The sequence below is a fragment of the Diospyros lotus genome, chromosome 11 (assembly GCF_014633365.1).
Source record: "Diospyros lotus cultivar Yz01 chromosome 11, ASM1463336v1, whole genome shotgun sequence".
Classification (NCBI taxonomy): domain Eukaryota; kingdom Viridiplantae; phylum Streptophyta; class Magnoliopsida; order Ericales; family Ebenaceae; genus Diospyros; species Diospyros lotus.
Window position 1 is genome coordinate 21897641 of NC_068348.1, and position 19958 is coordinate 21917598.

General features: G+C 39.7%; 1 protein-coding gene across 2 annotated transcripts in view; it reads right to left on the minus strand.

Moving 5' to 3' along the window:
• LOC127812691 (endoribonuclease Dicer homolog 3a) overlaps positions 1-19958 on the minus strand; it is a 79717-nt gene that overhangs the window by 54967 nt on the left and 4792 nt on the right. For both annotated transcript variants that reach the window (XM_052353201.1, XM_052353200.1), the window contains exons 4-5: positions 9456-9590; positions 9253-9322 (exon numbers count right to left, since the gene is read on the minus strand). In XM_052353201.1, the coding sequence (XP_052209161.1) occupies positions 9253-9322; positions 9456-9590 (205 nt within the window). The remainder of the gene's footprint in view (positions 1-9252; positions 9323-9455; positions 9591-19958) is intronic.

The following is a 19958-nucleotide window of genomic DNA, read 5'->3' on the forward strand; positions in this document are numbered from 1 at the left end:
GAAGGCTCAAATCTTAGCCACAGTCCTAGCCTTCGATCTAGTGTCGTTCCTGAATAACGCTTCTCCTCCTTCAAAATACATAACTGACTCCACAAGTGACAATTCAGCAACGAACTCGGAGGTAAATCCAAAATATGTGAACTAGCTTAGATCTAATTAGTTGCTTCTCAAATGACTTTTCTCCACAATTACCGAGGAAGTGTTAGCGTAGGTGATTCAAAGCGAATCATCTGTCGAGGTATGGCTTTATCTTGAGAAATTATATGCTAGACAAACCATTGCCAAGTCTTTCCAGTTAAAACAGTAGCCGAGGTCTGTTAAAAAGGAAAATTTGTCAATTAATGACTATATCTTGAAAATTAAGACTATTAAGTCATTCTCTAGTAGCTATAGGAGAGCATTTAAGTGATAATGAAGTGCTTCTTGCTATTCTAAACGGTCTAGATCAAGATTAAGATACTATGGTGAGTTTAATAACATATCAGATGGACGATATAGATCTGGAAAAAGTTCAATATTTGTTGCTTATGCATGAACAAAGATTGGCTGCTAAAAATGTGCCTCAACCGTCTCTGCAATTTGAGTCAATGTCATCTAATATGAATGTTAATGTGGCAACACATCAAAGTCATGGAAATTTCGGTTTTAGTCGAGGCGGATATACACAACGAGGAGGAGGTTCAGGATTTAGAGGAGGTAGAGGTCAAGGCAGGTCTTCAAATAGAAAATTCTATTGTCAACTATGGGGTAAACCAGGGCATTATGTGGATAAGTGCTATTACCCGTTTGATCATAACTTTACTCGAGTGAATAATCAGCCTACTGGAAATTTTATTGGAAACTTTAATCCTGGAAATCAGTTTGATTCAGGTGCTTACATGGAAACCTTTAGTGATTCTAATGGAGCCTACACTAATGATAGTGGTTCAGTGACAGGCTCACAGTTTCATGGATCTCTGGATCAGTTTCTTCCTTATCAATCTTCTCCGTTTAATTCTCCTCAATCATCTCTTTTTGATCCAGCCTGGTTTGTGGATTCAGGAGCCACAAATCATATTACTTCAAGCCTAAATAATCTGTCTATTCACTCACCTTATCATGGTGGAGAGAAAGTCACTATAGGCAATGGTAAGCAGTTGCCAATTACTCATGTTGGTTTAGACATATTAAATACTACTCCAAATTCATTTCTTTGTATTCCTATTGTTCTTCATGTTCCTAATATACATAAAAATCTTCTTAGTGTTTCTCAACTCACTAGACATCATAATGTGGTGGCTGAATTTCATTCTAATGTCTATTTGATTAAGGACAAAGGATCCGGGGCAATTCTTCTACGGGGCCAACTTAAGGATGGGCTATATCAGCTAGTTCCAGCATCTTGTTTCGCTGCAACCAGCACTCCAACCCACTCTCTAGAGCCAATTTCAGTTCCTTCAGCTGTTATTTCATCTAATTCATGTAATATTTTCAAAAAATGTAAAGGACAGGATTCATTTGTTCATGGAATGTCCAAAGATGTTTGTGTAGCTCAAAACACTAGTAGTTGCCAAGATTGGCATAATCGATTGGATCATTCTTCTTTGAATGTATTACAAAAAGTGTTGAATAAAATTGGAATTTCTAGTTCATCTTCCAGTTTGTCCTTTTGTGATTCTTGCAAAATAGGTAAGTTGCATCAACTTCCTTTTGCTTCTCACGAAATTACTGTTGTTCGTCCCTTACAGCTTGTTTATTCAGATCTCTGGGGACCAACACCCATGTTGTCTATGGAAGATTTTCGATATTACATCATTTTTGTAGATGCTTATACTCAATATACTTGGTTATACTGTTTAAAGCTCAAATCAAATGTTTTGTCAATTTTCAGTACTTTTCATAAACGGGCTGAAAATCAATTTCAAACCAAACTTCAAGCCTTGCAAATAGATAATGGGGGGGAATATCGTCCTTGTCTACCCTATCTTCATAACAATGGCATTCAGCCTAGGTTTTCATGCCCTCACACTCATCAACAAAATGGGATTGCTGAAAAAAAGCATAGGCATATAGTTGAAATGGGATTGACTCTATTAGCTCATGCTAAAATGCCTCTAAAGTTTTGGGTAGAAGCTTTCCTCACTGCTATTCATGTGATTAATCTTCTACCTTCCACGTCTATTCAATCTCAGGTTCCTTTTGAGTTGTTGTATCAAAAACCTCCTAACTATCATCTACTCAAGCCATTTGGCTATGCATGTTTTCCATTACTTCAACCTTATAACAAACATAAGTTTGAGTTTCACTCAACCAAGTGTATCTTTATCGGATATAGTTCCATTCAAGCTGGTTACAAGTGTCTTCATCCATCAGGTCACATCTACACTACTCGTCATGTTCAATTTAATGAACAAGACTTTCCTTATTTGACTATACTCTCCTCATCTCCTCATATTGCTGAATCATCTACAAAGTTTAAATTTCACAGTCCTACTACAGAGTTTCTTCATCCTATTGTTTCTCCTCCTGTTGTCTCTTCTTCTGTTTCTGATCAGTGTCCCGTAGTTGCTCCTTCTCCCCATCCAATTCTACATACATCAGACAATTTGCCTGCTGCCACCACATCATCTTCTTTGTCTTCTGCACCTTCTGCTCCACCTATCTCAAAGGTTTCTAAAACTAAAGCTCCTCCAGCTCCATCAGTTCACCCTATACTTACTCAATTTAAGTCCAGACAACTTGTTCACAACTCTCCTCATGCTTTAGTGAGCTCACTTGAGCCAACATCTGTTAGTGAGGCTCTTTTAGACTCACGATGGGTTAAAGCCATGGAAGAAGAGTACAATGCTTTACAAAAGAATCAACTTGGGAATTGGTTCCTTATATAGCTGATATGAATCTGGTTGGAAACAAATGGATTTTTCGAGTTAAGTTTAAACCTGATGAGCCTGTTTTAAAGTATAAAGCTAGGCTTGTTGCTAAAGGTTTCCTAAAAAATCCAGGTATTGACTATGTTGAAACATTTAGTCCAGTGGTTAAAGCACCCACAATTCGGGTTTTGTTTTCTCTAGCTGTGTCTTTTGGCTGGGAAATTCAACAAGTAGATGTGAACAATGCATTTTTAAATGGTGATTTGGCAAAAACAGTATATATGACACAACCGGAAGGGTTTGTGAATGTTTCAAAGCCCACTCATGTTTGCCAGTTGATAAAATCCCTATATGGGTTGAAACAAGCTCCTCGAGCTTGGTATAATAAGCTGAAAGAAGCCTTAATTAGCTGGGGTTTTGTTCGTTCAATTGCAGATGCCTTTTTGTTCATAAAACGAACAGCTGATTATGTGATGTTTGTGCTTGTATATGTTGATGATATACTTCTCACTGGCTCTAGTTCAGCCGCTCTTCAGGCTTGCATTCATGATCTTGATTGTCAATTTGCCGTGAAAACTCTAGGAGTTGTCAACTATTTCCTAGGGTTTGAAGCCTATAGAAACGCAGGTGGTCTTTATCTTACTCAAACTAAATATGTTATGGATTTATTGAAGAAGGCTAGTATGGAAGAGTGTAAGCCCTGTAATACATCTATGAATGCTGGACTTTCCTTAATTGACAAAGGCGAAGATCTTCTTAATCCAGCTCTCTATCGAACTATTATAGGCTCTCTACAATATTTGACATATACAAGACCTGACATTGCATTTGCTGCTAATAAGTTGAGTCAATTTTCTTCCAAACCTAAGAGTCAATACTGGTTGGCTTGCAAAAGATTGCTTCAGCATATTAAGGGGACACCTAGTCTTGGTTTGTTTTTCTCATCCACACCTGGAAATTTGGGTCTAACAGTTTTTACTGATGCTAATCATGCTGGATGTAAAGTCACTAGAAGGAGTACTGGTGGATTTTGTGTGTATCTTGGTCAAAATCTTATTGTTTGGGGCTCTAAAAAGCAGTCGGTTGTTGCTCGATCTGTAGGGGAAGCTGAGTATAGATCTGTTGCTTTGGGTGTAATGGAACTTTTATGGCTTAAATCTTTGTTTGAGGAGTTGGGTTATCCGATTATTTCTACTCCAGCTCTATGGTGTGATAACTTAGCAGCCAAAAGCATGGCTGATATTCCTGTTTTCCACTCGAGAACAAAGCATGTTGGTGTTGATGTGCATTTTGTTAGGGAAAAAGTTGAAAGTGGTGAAGTAGAAATTTGCTATGTTCCTACATCTGAACAGGTGGCTGATATTCTAACCAAGAGTTTGCCAAGAGACAGATTTCAGGTGTTATGCAGCAAACTTAGGCTTGCTTGGTCCCTTGTCAGCACTAGTAATCAACGGTGTACAACAATGACAGCATTTCATAGAAAGTTTTCTCCTAATGAGCAAATGAAGGAGCATGATTTGAAGGGGAGTGTTGAAGAGAATGTTATATTCAGATAGCATTTTCGTTATGTTTGTTTATGTTCATTCTGTTTTAGATTGCTGTTATGGTCGGTTTATGTTTGAGGCAGTAGTTCCTCCTTTCGATTATAAAGCTGTATATATATACAGCTTATGTAATGTATTTTGAAGGCTGTCATTTTTCTATTCTCAGAATAAACTCCAGTACATTTTTCTCTCTCTCGAGCCTTGATCTCTAATCTTTTATACCCTAGGGTTTATCTTTCACAATGGATCATATGCAGAGAACAGTAAAACAAATCAATTGAGCCCAGTCATTGGGATGAAGCTACGTTGGAACAATACAATGGTAATCTAGCCATTCCATGCCAAAACTAGACAAGGGAAAATGAAGACCCACTCTTAGAGAAGCCAAGTACACCCCGAAACCATGTCCCCATACCATGGTAGTACTTGTCTCCTCGGGCATAAGGATCTTAATATGGTGGTTGATGGGAATTTGGAAACGAGACCGGATCCCCTTTAGTTCCCTCTCCTTCACCAAAGATCGTTGTCCAAGAGGCATATATACATTGGAAGCAAGAGGCGGAGGGGGTATAGCATTCTTAAAACAGCCCATGACAAACGCTTAAATCTCAAAACAAACAAATCATGTAAGCTTCAAGAAAACTAGAACTCCTATGGATGGGGGTCACGCAAGGGTGAGGCTGACAAGGAAACCCATGGATGAGGGTCACATGAGGTAACAACCAATGAATACACTCATGGATGAGAGTCACCCAAGGTGAAACCGCCAGCGACACCTATGGATGAGAGTCACTCAGGGGTGAATGTATCCAAGAGTCCTTATGGCTAGCTAAAGGTCTCTCGGGGGTGACACAAGACCATGGATGAGGAAGTATATCGTGCAGAAATCGGAAATGTCGAGGTACTTTAAGAGAATTCTTACATAGAAGTGGTTGGAGCAATGGTCAAATGGAGAGCCAAAGGCTTCCTTTTATAGTAGCCCTGGGGAGACATTGTGTAAAAGATAACTACGAGAGATGTGGAGACGGAAGAGATGGACACAGAAAAATTTTCTCAAATTGAAAAATGGCTTCTTAAAAATAAAGCAATAGTGCAAGCAAAATACTCTTCCTCCCGAGACACTCAACAGAAAGAGTAGGAAACAATTGTTATGCCTGACAAAATATCGGAGTAACGTGAAAATAGTTAAGAGTAACGTGAAAATAGTCAAGAGGAAGAAGCGCCATGTGGCGGGCCAAAACAGTCGAATACCACTTGGCAGGTGTGGACAAGACGCGACCCCCCACGCCTGGTCGCACGCCACGCGGCAACCCGACTGGGGGCCACCCCCCACCCAAACCCTCGCCCCCGAGTGACCCCTACTCAGGGTGCCACGCCTTAGCGCGCGTCCGCGGCCACACGCACAGTCCCGCGCACCTGCATGCCCACGGCCGCTTAAGCGGCCCCGTGCACCGGCACGCCCGTGGCAGCGCAAAGCCTCACCCTCGAGTGGGGATCACTCGGGGGTACAACTCAAGGTGTCGCATGCACCCACACACTTGTCCGCCCGCGCTCACCTTCGCCCGCACCCGTGTCCATGCCCACGCTCGCGCATGCCAATACCCCCGAGGTGCCACGATCGCATCCGTGCGCCCATGTGTCCTTACCCACACACCAATGCCTCCGAGAGAATTGGTCAAAACAACCCCCGCGAGACTTGGTCAAAGCCTCCTCCGAGGTTCTTACCGAGAAGATCGGCTCACCCTGCACCTGGCAACCACTCCCATCACTATAAATAGGGGGTCTCTTCCCCTTATTCGATACGCAAACTCTCACACTCATACTTACTACTTGTCTTCAAGCATTTCACTTCTACAAGAGTCTAATTTTAGCATCGGAGGGTCCACGCAGGGGTTCTCACCCGCACCTCTAACCGATCTTCTTTCCAACCAGGTCATCCATCGCTCGAATGAGTCATCCATCCCCTGAGGGAGTCGTCTATCCCCCCAGTGAGTCACCCATCGCTCGAGCAAGTCATCCATCGATGGTTTCCTATACATAAATTTATTATTGTAACCGTGCAACAACAAATATAAAAGATAAAGGTAACCCTCTATCTAATAGTTTAAGCTTTTAGATAAGATGATAATTAACAATTAAACACATGCAATACCAAATCCACGTAGGAATAGATATTCATGCTTTCCTAAATAAATATACAAAAAAAGTACATATACTTTGTCTAATCCATGTAGGAATAGGTACCTTTCATGCCAAATTCATATGAAAATAGGTGTACTTCTTACCAAATCCATGTAGGAATCGACAATATATGGATGTATATACATACATAGAGGGGAAAAGAGAGCACATGAACACATATGAGAGAAGGATTAACAAAATAGTCATTAGCGAGTCTTAATCTAACCAAGTTTTAATGTTTTATAGAAGCTCATATCCGAGTTAAATACGTAAAATTGCAGACATCTGGTAGAAAGTACACAATCTATATGTGGCATGGTTTTTAATTGTTTCCTTATTGATCATCATGTATGAATAAATCTTTTTTCTGTGATTGCATAAATTAAAATTTTCAATACTGATAAAATAAATAATGTTTTTCTAAAAACCTTCTTATTCGCTCTATGCAAAATTATTTATATTGTTAAATTGTAAAGTTAAGAATATTGAGGCAAGCCCTTATTTATTCCTTCGAATACTCTTTGATTATGCAATACTGCTATGGATTTGATTGTATGATACATTGGATTTTTTTGTATGAGTCAGATTATCAGCGCTATTTATTGATATTTGGATTTTGTTTGTAATAAAAATTTTAGGAGAACCTTTGATAGAATACTGTAGCTAACAGCAATAGACGTTAACCTTAGCACACTTTGATCTAACTTCAATTAACAAGCACATTGCTTACTCCATGTGTCGGCCAGCACGAAGATCAGTTAATACAGATTCATTCTGCTTAGTATACTCCCATGAAACCGGAAATATTGGTTGATTTTTCAATCAAATATGAAAAGGATAAAAAATATATATATTGAAAAAGAAAAGAAGTTTCTTAACAATGAAAAATAAGTTTCCTGCTGATTTTAAAGAAAAAATTTCTTTTGAAAAAGAAAAACTTCCTTGAAAAAAAATCCGTGCATATTGCTTGTCCCAATTTTGTTATTGTATATATTGTCTATTCACTGAGTTTCTTGTATAAAAACTCATACATGTTATTCACATTTTCTTTTTCAAATCATGGTCACATTTGCTTCTTCAAATCACGGTTTGGCCACAGAACTGATGTATGACACAAGAGAAAAAGAGAGGAGAGTGAAGGAAGAAGAAGAAACAGAGAAGAAGAAAAAAGTTGGGAAGGGAAATTCTGAGAAAACTGGCCATTAACTGCCTTCAAATTGAAATTACAAACATATATAAAATAAAAACTATCCACAAATACAAGAAATTAAAGTAATAATTCCAAAAAATAAACACAATATAAACACTTCTTAAAATCTACTTCTGCGCCTATGATACAGCCACCCAAATCTCCCTCAAGACGGCCCTGCATCATACTCCCCCAATGGAAAAGAACTCAACTCCGAGGAGTTAAATTGGTGATACCACTAGACAAGATCAAGAACTAAAGCATGGACATCAACCTCTTGTATCCAAGTCACATCCAATACAGGTTGTCCTCGCCACTGAACCAAATAATGACAGAAATCATTGTGTGAAGAACTCATAATATCATCATCCAGAATTGCTTCAAGCTCGTCCTTTTGTGGAGGGCGAAGAGGAGCATAGGGAACTAGAGAATCTATGGAAGGACCATGGTGCAAAACATGAGGCTCAAAGGTGCCTTGATAAGGTGTCAAATCTTCCACATTAAAGACATGACTAGTATCCATATGATTAGGCGAGTCTAATAAGCCTAGCCCTGATACTAAACTGATATAGGACAGAAGAGAAGAAGAGCAGTGAAAGAAGAAGAAGAAACAGAGAAGAAGAAGAAGAAGAAGAAGAAGAAGAGAGAGAAAATTGAGAGAGGATAAATTCTGAGAAACTGACCATCAACTGCCTTACAAATTGAAAATACAAACATATATATCTAAAACATAAAATAAAAACTGACAACATAAACTGAAAACTACCCACAAATACATGAAATTAAAGAAACAATCTCCCAAACGTAAACACAAATATAAACTTCTTAAAATCTACTTCACCTATGGTACACCCTCCCAAATCTCCCTCAAGATGGTCCCACATCAAGAATTGACACATCAAATGATTTCAGCAGTTTTGTCCAAGTTCAATTCAGTTCAATTTAGTCATTTTGTTTTGGTAAGCCCCATGTTTGCTCCTATAGGCATTAGTTATTTTCTTAATTTTGACATTCTTGGTAGTTTGTTATGGTTAGTACAGGTAGGATTGTATGAACATTGATTCATTTTGTTATCATGAAAGGATATTTTATATTTAGTTCATTGTTTATTATATGTTATTACCATGACATGGTACATGTAGAGGCTTGCTTGAACCTAATAGGCCTATAGTTCATTAAGGGTTATGAGCTCAAGTCATGACATAGGCAACAAAAACAAGACAATTCTTAATGCACCATTTTTAGGAGAAGTTTTGTAGCACTGTTTTACTTGCTTTTTATCTCTTGCTTTTCTCTTCCAAATATAACAACATCAATAAAATCATTTAAAAAAACAAAAGACAAAATATTCTAGGTTTTAAACTTCCAACCTACTTTCTCTAACAATGTACCAAATTAGACTAGAGACAAATATGAGACATAATCAAATATCTTATAAATAAAGGTCACATTTGAGAACTATGCATATGCATATATAAATAGGAAATACCTTTTCTTACTACAGGGGATGCCGTCATTCCAAAAATCTTTGGCTTACTTCTAGATTTGTGATAAAACTCCTTTACAAAAGAAGGTACTATCAATAGGATACTTCGACTTGGTAGTGCAGGCAAAGTAAATAAATAACCATGAAAATATGAGGGGCAAAAAAAAATGATTAAATGAAGAGAAATGGATAGTGAAGGAGTTTACCTTCATGATTTGACTATATGGATGATTACCAGTAGCTCGATGACACTCATCAATTATCATTAAGCACACCATCTCAAAGTTCAAGAATGCCTTCCTCATGGCATCCAATAAAATTTGGGGGGTCATAACCATCACCTGTAAATAAGAAAAATTGCATGCATGACCACCATTGTCAAATTGCTAGCACTAAGAAACAATTTAGATATCAAGTCATGTTTGAATCTTAGAAAAATATCCTGGACAATACCCTTGGTTCAGGGCATAATGTCTAATTTCATATCCATTAGGAATGTATTAAAGCAATACATTTTACATACTCTTTCTTCTCAAAGTTCATTTCCTCGATAACAAGAAAAGAGTCAAGAAAATTATTAAACCTCGTGACTTTACGGGCATTTTCTTGCAAGCACTCTTTTATGTTGCACAACTAGTAGCTAATTTAAACTGAAAATTCATTCAGGGTTCAGGGTACAGATCTAAATTCAAAGTAAACACTTTATTTATCATAAAATGTTGTATAATTCAAAGGAAAGGTAGGTCTTCAACATAAATGTTACTGCAGCATCTCTGTCCCATAGAATGCCCTCATGTATCTTATACATATCATTAGCTGTCCAATCATTCTAATTTTTACATAAAGGTCTAACTCCTTGAGTGTTTGTGTGGTGTGTTTGCCTTGTCCATATCCATGGGCATTATCAAACTAAATGAGTGTAGAGAACTGAATAATTCTTCCCCATAATTGTATGTACATGATCATGTCCTCTTATAAAGGAGGAGAGATACAACATAAGGAAAACTTAATTAGGAAAGTATCATATTCCAGATTTGGAAACTTCTAAAATTAATTTCTTTGACCAGCATATAGCTCTTTCTTGATAATCCTTAAAAAACCAACACTCCCCCTCAAGCTGGTGAATGAATGCCCATCATTCCCAGCTTGCCTATTAGGTCTTCAAATCTCTTGGCAGCCAGCCCTTTAGTTAACACATCAGCCACTTGATTTTCAGATGAAACATATGGAATGTGAATTAGACTTGCATCCAACTTCTCTTTATGAAGTGCCAATCTATTTCTATATGTTTTATCCTGTCATGCTAAACAAGATTACAAGCAATACTAATAGCTAACTGATTATCACAAAACAGCTCAATAGGACCTTGAATCTTGATCTTCAAATCCTCTAAGACAATCCGTAGCCATAGCAACTCGCATAAACCAAGGGCCATAGCCCTAAATTCTACCTATGCACTAGACCATGCCACAATGCTTTGCTTTTTACTCCTCCAAGACATAAGATTTCATCCTAAAAACACACAATACCCGGTTGTAGATCTCCTATCAGTGAGAGACCCCCCATAGCCTGCATCCGTGAAGCCTTTAATATCCAATTCAAAACTTGTTTTAAATAAGATGCCCTTGCCTAGTGTGGCTTTTAGATAGCTCAGAATCGTTCTTACAGCCTGCATATGTTCCTTAGTTGGGCTGTGCATAAATTGGCTTACCAGGCTAATAGCAAAAGTAATGTCAGGACTAGTATGAGAGAGGTATATTGGCTAGTCAACTAACCGCTAGTATCTCCCCTTATCCACTGCTTGACTGCTAGGATTTTCCTGCAATTTGTTGTTAGGCTCCACAAGTATGTTGGCTCCTTTTCCTCCTATCAACCCTATTTTAGCCAACATATCCAACACATACTTAGATAGAAAAATTCCAATCTTAAGAGTAAGCTACCTCTATTCCCAAAAAATATTTGAGAGCCCCAAGGTCTTTAATCTCGAATTCCCTAGCCAAATTTTCCTTGAGAATCTATTGTTCTTCTTCATCATTTCCAATAACCACTATGTCATCCACATACACCAGCAAGGCTATTACCTTTTCTCCTGAATGTTTGATGAAGAGGGTATGATCCCCTCTGCTTTGATGGTATCCCATAGACTTCATGGCCTTGGAAAATCTACCAAACTAGGCTCGTGGGAATTACTTGAGTCCATAAAGAGCCTTCTTAAGTCTGCACACTTTCCCTGCATCTCCTTTTTGAAATTTGAGAGATAATTCCATGAACACTTCCTCCTCTAAATCTCCATGTAAGAAGGCATTCTTCACATCTAATTGTTGTAACTTCCATCCAAAATGGGCTGCTAGTGATAGAAGCATCCTTACAATTGTCATCTTTGCCACAAGAGCAAAGGTCTCAAGGTAGTCTATACCATAGGACAGAGTATAGCTCTTGGCCACCAACCTAGTTTTATACCTCCAAAGTTCTATCAGCCTTGTATTTCAAATTAAAGATCCACTTACAACCTACTGGAGTGACTCCCTTTGGTCTAGGCACCAACTCCCATGTTTGATTTTTATTTAGTGCTCTCACCACCTCCAACATAGCTTGCTTCCAATTTTGATATTTTAGAGCCTCATCAACTGACTTAGGAATAATAATAGTATCCAATGATGTTAGGAAGTTTTTGTGGTTTTGGGAGAGATGGTGGTCAGAAGGGTAATTAGCCAAGGGATGTTGTGTACAGCTTCTAACCCCTTTTTTGACAGCAATAGGTAGGTCCAAATCATTAGGAACAAGATTAGGCAAGGCTGAAACTGATGGTTGAGTAAATTCCATACCTAGGCTGAGGTCTGATGTTGATGCAGGCTGAGAATCCACAATGGGTTGTCTTCTTTTGAATACATAAGGAGAACCCTTAAACCTAACCGAGGATGGCAGCTATTGAGTTGCTTGCTCATTGCAGTTTGGAAGCTGAGGAGAAGACGTAGGAGTGACAGCCTGAGGAATAGACTGATCAATGTATTACTGTAGTTCACTAGAGCTTGTTGGTGCTGATCCTAAGTTAGGAAAAACATCCCTAGAGCTTTGGTCACCATACTCTACAATCTCCCCAAGAGGACCAACCTGAGAGGGGCCAAAAAAGGATTGAGATTTGTTAGATGTATAAAATGAATTGTTTGTATTACACTTAAGTGTATAGTATAAGCATATATATATATATATATACATATATTTACTTAAAAATAAATATACTAATACCCCCTTACTTATCTTATTTAACACTCCCCCTCAAGCTGGAGCATATATATTGAGTATGCCCAACTTGATACAAATATAATTCACACGAGACCCTCTAAGCGACTTAGTGAGTAAATCAACCAGTTGATCATTGGAAGTCACATATGTTGTAACTATATCCCCAGAGAGCACCTCTTCTCTAACAAAATGACAATCAATTTCAATATGTTTGGTTCTCTCATGAAACACAGGATTAGAAGCAATATGCATTGCAGCCTAGTTGTCACAAACCAATTGCATGGGCTTAACCTGCGTAACTCCTAACTCCTCAATTAATTGTTTCAACCACACTAGCTCACATATTGTTACGGCCATTGCCCTATATTCAGCCTCTGCACTGGATCTGGAAACAACAGTTTGCTTCTTACTTTTCTAAGAAACTAGGTTTCCACCCACAAATACACAGTATCCAGATGTGGATCTCCTATCACTAGGTGATCTTGTCCAATCAGCATCCGTATATACCACAATTTGACTGTGCCCATGATTTTGATATAATACACCCCGACCAAGAGTAGCCTTAATATATCGAAGAATACGGATCACTGCATCCCAATGACTGTCACAAGGTGAATCCAAGAACTAACTTACCATACTCACAGCAAATGAAATATCAGGACGAGTGATTGTGAGGTAATCAAGTTTCCCAACTAATTGACGGTAGCGCCCAGGATTAGAAAGAAGCTTCCCCTGTCTCGGTAACAGCTTGATATTTGGATCGATAGGGGTATTTGTAGGTTTACATCCAAGCAACCATGTCTCTTCTAGCATATCCAAGGCATACTTCCTTTGAGAAATATAGATGCCTTGCTTTGACCGAACTACCTCAATACCTAAAAAATATCTCAAAGGACCCAGATCCTTAGTCAAAAACTGTTGGTGAAGATGTGCCTTCAATTCAATGATACCAACATCATCATCCCCTCTAAGTACTATATCATCAACATACACCACTAAAAGAATGTGGCAGCCAAACTGGGAACGATAAAAAACAGAATGATCAGCTTCACTCTGAGTTAATCCAAACTCAAGAACAGCTGAACTAAATCGACCCAACCAAGCTCAAGGAGACTGTTTTAAACCGTATAAAGATTTTCGAAGGCGACACACCAGCCTAGAGTCCCCCTAAGCAACAAAGCCAGTAGGTTGCTCCATATACACCCCCTCCTGTAAATCGCCATGGAGAAAGGCATTTTTGATGTCCAGTTGATGAAGAGGCCAGTGAAACATAGCAGCAAGGGACAAGAAAAGGCGAACAAAGAAGATCTTAGCAACAAGTGAAAATGTATCGCCATAATCAAGACCAAAAACCTGACTGTATCCTCTGGCAACAAGGCGAGCCTTAAGACAATCAATCCAGCCATCAGGGCCAACTTTAACAGTGTAAACCCAGCAACAACCAACAGTAGACTTACCCTTGGGAAGAGGTACTAAGTCTCAAGTCCCAGTGGAATGTAAGGCAGACATTTCTTCGACCATACCAGCCCGCCACCCTGGATGGGAAAGAGCTTCGAGAACAAATTTAGGAGGTGAAATAGAAGATAAAGAAGAAACAAAAGCAGAATATCTAGGGGATAAATAATCATAGCTAACAAAATGGGAAATAGGGTGGCAAGTACATTTACGAAGAGCAATAGGCAAGTCAAGATCAAAAGTCGAAGGCGACAGACCAGAGGAGGAAGAACGAATTGGCACCAGGGATGAGTCAGGAGACAGCTCTCACGGACTAGCAACAACAGTCGGTGCTGGTTGGGCCACGAGTTGTGGACACCGTTGATAGACCTGAAGATCAGAGCGATCGAGGCGAGAGGCAAAGAATGGTGGAGATGGTGAAGACGTTGGAGATGGAGATGATGTGAGGTCAAGCGAAGGGACAGGCAAAGGTAACCCAGCAGACATAGAATCGGAGATCGCAGACAAAGAAGGGAAATAAGGAGATGGGTCAAAGAAGGTAACATCTGCTAAAACAAAATATCGAGTTAATTGAGGAGAGTAGCAACGATACCCCTTTTGAAGACGAGAATAACCCAGAAAAACACATTTGACGGAACGAGCGGATAACTTATCACAACCTGGGGCAAGATGGTGAACAAAGCACGCGCTCCCAAAGATACGAGGAGGAAGAGAATATAAGTCAACCTGAGGAAAAAGAATGGAATGAGGAATCTGATCATTAAGGACAGAAGATGGCATGCGGTTAATTAAGTAACATGCAGTTAAAACAGCATCACTCCAGTATTGAAGTGGAACGTGCATATAAAGAAGAAGCGCGCGGGCTATCTCAATTAAATGACGATTCTTGCGTTCAGCTACCCCATTTTGTTGTGGGGTTCTAGGACACGACGTCTAGTGAAGAATCCCATTGGATGCCATATAAGATCTAAATGGGAGAGACAAATATTTAAGAGCATTATCACTACGAAGAGCACGGATAAGCAAATTAAATTGTGTTCTAATTTCAGCACAAAATGTAGTGAAGACTGAAAATAACTCTGAACGCGTTTTCATTAAATATAACCATGTAGTCCGAGAGAAATTATCAATAAATATTACAAAATAACGAAAACCATCTTGTGAACTAACACGACTGGGACCCCATACATCTGAATGGACTACTAAAAAAGGGGAACTAGCACGTTTATTAACTCTACTTGGGAAAGAACTACGACTATGTTTTCCAAGTTGATAAGACTCACACTCTAAGGAAGAAATACTAGAGAGACTGGGAACCATCTTCTTGAGATTGGGAAGAGATGGGTGCCTCAACCGACAATGGACTTGTAGTGGGGAAGTTGTCGTCGTGCACGCCACTGAAGAAGCAAGGAGAGACAGATAGTAGAGACCATGAGACTCAAGTCCCATGCCAATCGTCCGTCCAATCCTCCGATCCTGCACAAGAACAGAATCAGACAAAAAGGTTATAGGGCAATTAAGACTGCGAGTGAGTTGATTGACAGAGAGCAAATTAAAGATACATTGTGGTAAATGTAAAACAGATGATAACGGTAAAGTAGGAAGAGGTAATGCGGTACCAATACCTGTGACTGAGGCTTGAGAGCTATCAGCCAATGTAACAGGAGGTAGAGACTGCGAAGTTTGAACATGAGATAGGAGAGAACGATTACCAGACATGTGATTGGTGGCACCGAAGTCGAAGATCCATGGGCCAAGAGAAGATGAAGACTTAGTAAAGCAGGCAATAGGGTTACCAGTGTCAGCAAAGTATGTGGCAGGTGAAATAACCTGTTGTGCTGCCCGGAACTGAAGAAACTGAGCATACCCCCCCCCCCCCCGGCCAGAAGATAGTCACTGGTGAGGAATCACTAGGTGTGGTAAATGTCTGACCCTCTGAAGCGCTCACAACCATGTTTGCAGTACTAGCTGCGTGAGGTGGACGACCATGTAGGGGATAACAAGTCTCTCTCTAGAGTGACCAAGGCGATTACAACAGGAACACTGGGGCCGAGGACAAACACCACCCCGACGACCACCATGATGACCACGATCAGTCGGACTCGTAAGAAGGGCGAAGTGATCTCCAAGTACGGACATGCCACGATCAATAGTAAAAGAAGAGGCTCTAAGTAGTCTGGCAAATACCTCTGTCAAAGGAGGAAGAGAGGCACTGCCGAGAATCTGTATCTTAACTGAGTCAAGCTCTGGTCCAATTCCATGAAGATAGAGGATAGTAAACATTTGATCACGTTGTTGCTGTTGTTTCTTGATATCGGTATCAAAGGGCATTAACTCGTTAAAGTCGGTAATAGAAGCTTGAAGCTTACCCAAATATGTGGTCATATCCAAATCAGTCTGTCGTAAATTGAACAAAGCACCAATCACATCATAAATACAAGTGATATCACTAGTATACAGCTCACGAGCCCGAGTCCATAAGGCACTACACTCCCGAAGAGGTCGAAATATCGGCATTAAGGTCGGCTCAATGGTCTGCCACAATAAACTCAATACCTGGGCATCCATTTTCTGCCAAAGAGGTTGATTGCCCTCAGGAACAGTTGAAATAGTCTTTGATAAATGATCCTCAATGCCATGACCAAGAAACCAAATTTCAACTGCACATGACCAAGCGGAATAATTCTGTCCACTCAACTTCTCTGTGGTAATAACTGGTGTGCCCGAAAAATGGGGAATGGTCACGGGTATGGACATGGTGGAGCGGCTTGTGGATGAAGAGTGAGCTGGAGATGAATCCATGATGCAAAAAGAACAGCAGATCTAGAGCAAATTGGATTACCCGATCAAACAGAAGGAAGAACAGATCTGGAACAAATTGGATTACACCACCAAAGAGAAGGAAGAACAAATCTAGAGCAATGGCAGATCTGGGCACACAAAAGCTGAAGTTGTCACCGGAGTTGAAGACCAACGGCCAGAGCTGGAGTCGCCTGAGGATGGCCGGATTTGGACAGGCGCGGCAAAGGCAAAGGCAACGGCGAGATGACCGGGACAGAGGCGGCGACAGTGAGGGTAAGATCAGGAGGCGACCGGAAGAAGATGGCTGGATCTGGGCAGGCGCGACGACAACGAGGGTGCAGGTGCAAGCGCAGCGACAGCGAGGGCACAGGTGCGGCAACGACAAAGGCGAGATCTGGGCACGACCGAAGAAGATGGCCGAATCTGGAGAAGGAGAGCTGCGATAGCTGGATGACCAACGAAACCAACGGCCAATGAAGAGGCCGGCGGTGATGACGACGACGGGCGAAGCGACCAGCGGTGATGGTGTCGGTTGACGGCAACGGCAACTAGGGTTAGGTTAGGGTTTGTGCTCTGATACCATGTTAGATGTATAAAATGAATTGTTTGTATTACACTTAAGTGTACAGTATAAGCATATATATATACATACATTTACTTAATGATAAATACACTAATACCCCCTTACTTATCTTATTTAACAAGATTCAACGAATGTGACATCTTTTGAGACATAGAACTTCCGAGAGGAAGGGTTGTAACATTTGTAGCCCTTTCAAGTAGGAGAGTAACCAAGGAAGACACACCTAAGAGCTATAGGGTCAAGTTTGTCTCGATGAATTTTAGGAATGTGAACAAAGCACACACCAAACACTCTATAAGAGGAAGAGGGGTATGCAAGCTCAGGTCTAGGAAAAAAGAAGACAAGCATTGGAAAGGACTCTGGTGGTTTAATACTTTAAAGGGAACCTAGTTAATCACATAGGCTGCTATTATGACAGCTCCTCCCCATAAATTTTTAGGAACATGATGATGGTGGAGAAAAGCTCTAGAAACATTGAGGGGATGTCTCATCTTCCATTCAGTTACTCTATTTTGTTGTAGAGTATCTATGCAGGAAGATTCATGAACCATCCCCTCTTGTCGGAAAAACTTATGCAAGTGATTATTGAAATAATCCCTTGCATTATCAGTACAGAATTTCTATATGAGAGAGCCAAATTGAGTGGAAATCATTTTACAGAAATAGGGTAAGACAGTTCCAATTGCAGCGTTGTCTTTTAACAGAAAGATCCAGCACATGCAAGTACAATCATCTATAAAAGAAATAAACCACCTTACCCCAGAACAATTGGGTATTTTAGATGATCCCCAAACATCAAAGTGGAATAAGGAAAATGGTTTAGAGGACATTTTATTGTTGATTGGATAGGGCACACGATGATGTTTAGAAATTATGCACACATCACAATTAAAGTCACTAGGATCTAGAGTCCTAAACAAGGTAGGAAACATGCTTTTTAATAGGACAAAAGGATGATAACCAAGCCTATAATGATGCAGCCAAATGTTGGCAAGATCTAAGGTGGATTGGGATGAACAAGCAACCTTTAGCTGACTCCCTTTAGGACAACCACTCTCCCTCTTTAAGTAATATAGCCCATTCTGTTCCTCAACCACACCAATCATCTTCCTTGTGTCCATAGCCTGAAATTCACACATATGAGGGAAAAAAATAACACAACAGTTTAAATCCTTAGTGAGTTGGTGAACAGAAACAAGATTGATAAACAAGTTAGGTACAGGAAGTACCTGTTAGATAGGAAATATGGGGCTAAGGTTGACCCGGCCCTATCTTGTGATGAAAACCGAGGTTCCATTGGCAATAGTTATCTGTTTAGAGGTTTCAAGAGGCTTATAGGTCTCAAAAACATGAAAGTCAAGGGTCATATGATCAATGGCTCCCGAATCTAGGATCCATATGCTATTCCTATCAGTTTTAGAGGCAAAAAAAAGACACAAGAGTGTAGGTAATTACCTTGTTGAGCAAGAGAACAAGTCCTGTCCTAGATTATCCTTAGGAAGTTTTTGAGTTTGTTAATTTCTTCTGCATTCAACTGATTAAGATCAGATCCAATGGATTATGTCTTATCAGTGGATCCTCCTTCCTCCTGCTCCTTGCTCGAGAGATAAGCCTGGTTCTTTGGAGTTAGATTCTTGAATCCTCCCATCTTGTTTAAAACAGCTTCTTTCCCATGGAGTTTGAAGCATGTATCCCTAGTGTGCCTAGGTTTCTTGCAATAAGCACACCATAGCCCTTCATGGCCTGAATTCTTTGTTTGAACTTCTGATTTCCCTGCTCTAAATCTTGCCCCTTCTCCTTTATTGGACACCATAGCTGAACCTTCTAAACTATGTTCACTGAGCATGGCTACCCTTCGATTTTCTTCACTTCTAACAATTGCAAATACTTCAATAAGAGCAGGCAATCTTTCTCTACTAAGAACCTGATGTCATAACCCTAGGAGCAATAAAGGGGTAATATGGTAATAGGCTTATAATAGTTGTTAGGAGATATTTTAGCAATTTGTTAGAAACACATGGGTGCTGCTATGCATTCAGTTAAGGGCCAGATATGCCTATAAAAGGGCTACTATAAACGGATAGAATCATTATGTTGAACAATAATTGAATCATATTTTCTCTCTAAAATTCTCTCTGATTTCTTCCTCCCGTTCTGATAATTTCTCTCACTTTGTTTTGATCTTCAACTCTCTCCCTCATTTCTATCTATTATATTTCCCCATTATTGTCCAATTTCCCCCTCCAATCATTCTGTTATTGGTCCTAAACCCATCAGAATCTTCTGATTTTCAATCCAAACCCTAGGTACACAACACCTAAACTCTCACCTGATCATATTCCAAATTAAGGCCTACTAAAAACTCTACAATTCTATCTCACTCAAAAATCCGATTGAGGACAATAGCACCCTCACTACACACCATTTTGATGTCTTGGTAATGATCAAGTTCTAGCCACAAGCCATTCATCCTATTATAGTATTCTCGTTACAGTCAAAGTTCTCTATCTAGTGCTACTAATCTTGGTCTTAATCTCAAAAATTAGCGAGGCATCTTGGACCTTGGAATAGGTTTGCTTCATTGTCTCTCAAATCTCATTTGTTGAAGCTATAAAACATGTAATTT